Source organism: Diachasma alloeum, unplaced genomic scaffold (genome assembly GCF_001412515.2).
Source record: "Diachasma alloeum isolate Michigan unplaced genomic scaffold, Dall2.0 Dall_scaffold_19842, whole genome shotgun sequence".
Taxonomy (NCBI): Eukaryota; Metazoa; Arthropoda; class Insecta; order Hymenoptera; family Braconidae; genus Diachasma; species Diachasma alloeum.
The window spans coordinates 2,375-6,360 of record NW_021682809.1 but is presented as its reverse complement, the minus strand read 5'-3'; the positions used below and the strand labels follow the sequence as shown (position 1 = coordinate 6,360).

At 39.6% G+C, this 3,986-nt stretch overlaps 1 protein-coding gene across 1 annotated transcript; it reads left to right on the top strand.

The window, feature by feature from the left end:
- Window positions 1-790: 790 nt before the first annotated feature.
- On the top strand, window positions 791-2,515 carry LOC107047092. The gene has a single exon (XM_015269823.1). It carries the CDS (start codon window positions 791-793, stop codon window positions 2,513-2,515), a length of 1,725 nt encoding a protein of 574 aa, XP_015125309.1.
- Window positions 2,516-3,986: the final 1,471 nt, after the last annotated feature.

The following is a 3,986-nucleotide window of genomic DNA, read 5'->3' as shown; positions in this document are numbered from 1 at the left end:
ATCATTGGATGGCGATGTGCAGAGCATAGCCACAAAAGAGGACGACAATAGCATTAAAAATGGAGTGAAGTCCCAAAAAGACTATCTGCACCTCAACGAAATTACACCACCAGATCCTGAAGATGTTAACGGTAACAAAATATGAACTACACTGCAAATGGCACCCTCAGAAATCACACGGAAAATTTTGCCACCAAAAGAGACTGCCATCCCTGGTCAGATACATATTTTCGAGGAATGCACGCAGGAATCGACGTCACAGGAATAGAATATCTCTCAAGACGCGAAAAGTATACATATTGACGAGGAAGAGAGAGAACAAGTGTTCGCTGAGTTGAGTTTGCCTGTCTTGAATCACGAAAATATTGACATAAAATCATGTGCACGAAAAATAATTTTCTCTGATTCATGGTTTGACAGACTCACTACGGAGTTGCAGAAAGAAGCAGTTCATCCAGATGATTCATTAACGGAAATTGACCCTTTAAAAAACAATAAAGAAAATATAAAAATATCTGATGACCACACCCCAAATAAAGAAGCAATGCCCACTTCAGCCCCGTCTGCAGGTGAAGACTCCACTTCCAATCCCAAAAGTGAAGAAGAAAAGCCGAGAAAGCTTGATGAAAAAGGGAATAAATCTGCGGGTGTCACACAAAAAAGACAAGAAACGCCCACCTCAATCTCTTCAGACTTTTCTACACCTGTAAAAACCTCAGTAAGGGGAGCGAAACCGACGAAAATTGAAGAGAAAAATGTCAATTTTCCACGTATTACAAAATTTTTAGCAATGAAAAATCGTAATCGTCATCATGTCGATGTTGGCGCGGTGTTGGCTGACAACGAAATTCTTTGCCAACGAAGTTCTAACTTCCAATCAGAAGCTGAAAGCGATGCTGAGCATTCTTCGGAAAGTGAGGAAGGAACCACAGGAAGCGATGAAGACTATCAATTGAGCAATGAAGAAGTGACACAATCGGATTCCGATGACTCTTTATCGACAAATAGTGATCACCGTGAGAATACGGTTGAAGGGAAAAAGGAGACCAAGAAGCACGAGGAATCGCTTAATATCACCGTCGGTAATAATGAACACGCTTCGGCTCCCGATGATAGGGATCTCCTCGTGGACGGGGTTTCTTCAAAGGTTAAAAGGCACTTTTGTTTATACTGCCAGAAGTTCCAGTCTAAGTTGGCACGACATTTAGAGCTAGTCCACGGTAAGGAGAGTGAGGTCAGGAAATTTATTTTGTTACCACCAAAAAACAAAGAGAGACAATCTATCATTGCAACTATTAGGAAAAGAGGTGATCATCTTTACAACACCGATCGACGTTTCAATAAAGGTACGCTAATTGTCTGCAGAAGACCCAATGAAAAGATGAAGAAAAAGGCCGAAGACTTTCTTCGCTGTGGATACTGTAAGGGGCAGTATACTAGATCTGTTCTCCGTCATCATTGGAAAAAATGTACTCAACGCTCTGGGAAAAATGAAAGAATCATTTTAGTTAAAGGTAGGAAAGTTGCTGGGCGAATACATCCACGAGCTAGTATGGCAGTGAGAACATATATTTTTCCATATTTACGAGAAGATGATGTCGTTCGCAGTATTCGTTACGATGAATTGGTGATTATTTATGCAAACAAACAGTGCGAAAAATATGGAACGTGTCAACACCAGTATCAGATGGTCCGCGCGAAGATAAGGCTGCTTGGACGCTTTGTTCTGGCCATTAAACGACGTGACAAGCGTATCTCTACCCTTTCCGATGTGTATCAGCCTCGTTTCTATGATGCAACTATTGATACTGTGAGAGTAGTAGCCGGATTTGATCTTGAGAAAAATATATTCGCACACCCAGCAACAGCTTTTAGCCTCGGTACACTGCTGAAGAAAACTGGAGAAATATTACGTTCAGAATATATTAAGAGGGAACAGGCACATGAGCAGAGAAAGGTTGAAGATTTTCTGAAATTGATGGTTGAGGATTACGGCACGAGCATAAATAGAGTAGTTACTGAGACACAAACGCAAACTAATCGACGTAAAGTTACAGTTCTACCGACCACCGATGATATCAAAAAGCTGCATACGTATGTGAAATCTGAGCGTGCCAAGTATTTCTCTCAATTGAATGAGAAATTCTCATTTGAAGCCTGGAAGGCACTTGCGGAAGTAACCCTCTTATCACTTCAGATATTTAATCGACGAAGACCTGGCGAAATCGAACGCCTTTATCTGGAAGATTTTAACAGTTATCGTGGGCTGGATATGGACAAAGATAAAGAGATGTACGATACCCTCAGTGAGGAGGGACGCCGACTCGCCAGGAGGTACGTGAGATTTGAGATTCGAGGGAAACTTGGGCGTGGTATACCGGTTCTCTTAGATAGTGAGGTCCTAGATTGCTTAAATCTCCTAATTAAGCATCGGAGCGATGCGTGCATCCCAGAAAAGAACACTTATCTATTTGCACTGCCCTCCAATGACAAAGACCGCCCTCGATACCTTTGAGCATGCGACATAATGAGAGAAGCATCGGTGAAGTGCGGAGCACAAATTGCTCACGCTCTACGAGGAACCCAGTTGCGGAAGCATATTGCTACCAAATGTGTTGACCTGAACCTCTCGGAAAGCCAAGTAGCAGATTTGGCTAATTTCATGGGCCACTCGCAAAAGATTCACAAGGAAATCTATCGTCAACCTGTGCTACAAACCGACATTGTAAAAATTTCAAAACTGTTGAAAACTGCTCAAGGTTGCGATAGTGACTCCGACGAGTCTGATGTAGGTGACGACCATGAAGAATGTAGGTCAAAATCGCAGGTCAAGTTTGGAGCAAGTATTTCAACAGGCGGCACACCTGGTGAACCAAGTACTTCAAGCAACAGATTCAGCGCACTGAAGAATAGATCGACCTCTTCAGACTTTGAGGCTCCTACTCCAAGACGTTGGAACGAGACTGCTCGTAACTGTGTTCTATCCGCCTTCCAGGGGCATCTATCTCATGGAAAAATCCCCTCAGGAAGAGAGATGCAAGATCTCATCGACGGTAACAGCGTTTTGAGTGGACGCACAGTTGCTCAGATGAGGACGTGGCTCCACACGCAAAATAAGAAATTATCCAAAAAGTAATTTTTCTTTTTTTCAATGAATGTATTTTTTATGATAAGAAACTTTGAACGCGAGTCATCCTAATGTTGATTACTTCTACTCATTTGTGGTATTGAATATTCTAGTTCAAATTTTTTAAGTTAAACAATAATATTTTTGATATTTTATTCTATTTTTATGTATACTCAATATCAGTATACATAAAAAAATATGAATGAGGAGGCTGAGGAACAGCCATAACCTGAGGAATATAAGACTAGGACTTCCTGCTGTGCAGATTATCTCAATGATCAGAGCAGGTACAGGGGAAGAGTTGTATCTTTAATTGATGAGGAAAATCCATTGGTTGAAGTTAATTTTGTTGATTGGGAGAATTCTGAGTAAGACAGACTTAATAATTTTAAGGTGCCCAAGGAGGATTGCTTGAAGTGTCCAATTAGGAGTACACAAAGTATTTTGATCAATGATCAATGGATTCTTCTGTTTTTTAGAATTCGTTTCATGGAGTTTTCATGATCTCAGAGGGTTTCTTTTTACTATGAATAGAACTATAAGAGACATCATTTTGATTCTAGATGGAAAGAGAATAAGAATGATGCTATGCATACAGTAAAATGACTCCAAAAAACTATAATATTCTGATGGTAAATAAGTGAGGGGAAAATTCTATTCCAAAGAAAATGTTTTTTATTTAAATATTTCAATGAAATATTCTAGTTTCTTTCCTTTATATAATTATGAATACATTTATTATCATTAGAAATGATATTTAAACGTTGTCAAGAAAGAATATCAATGTTGAACAGATTATAATATGCAGAGTTTATTCCTCAGGATACGTTAAATATTTTAATTATCAGTATTCTTAATG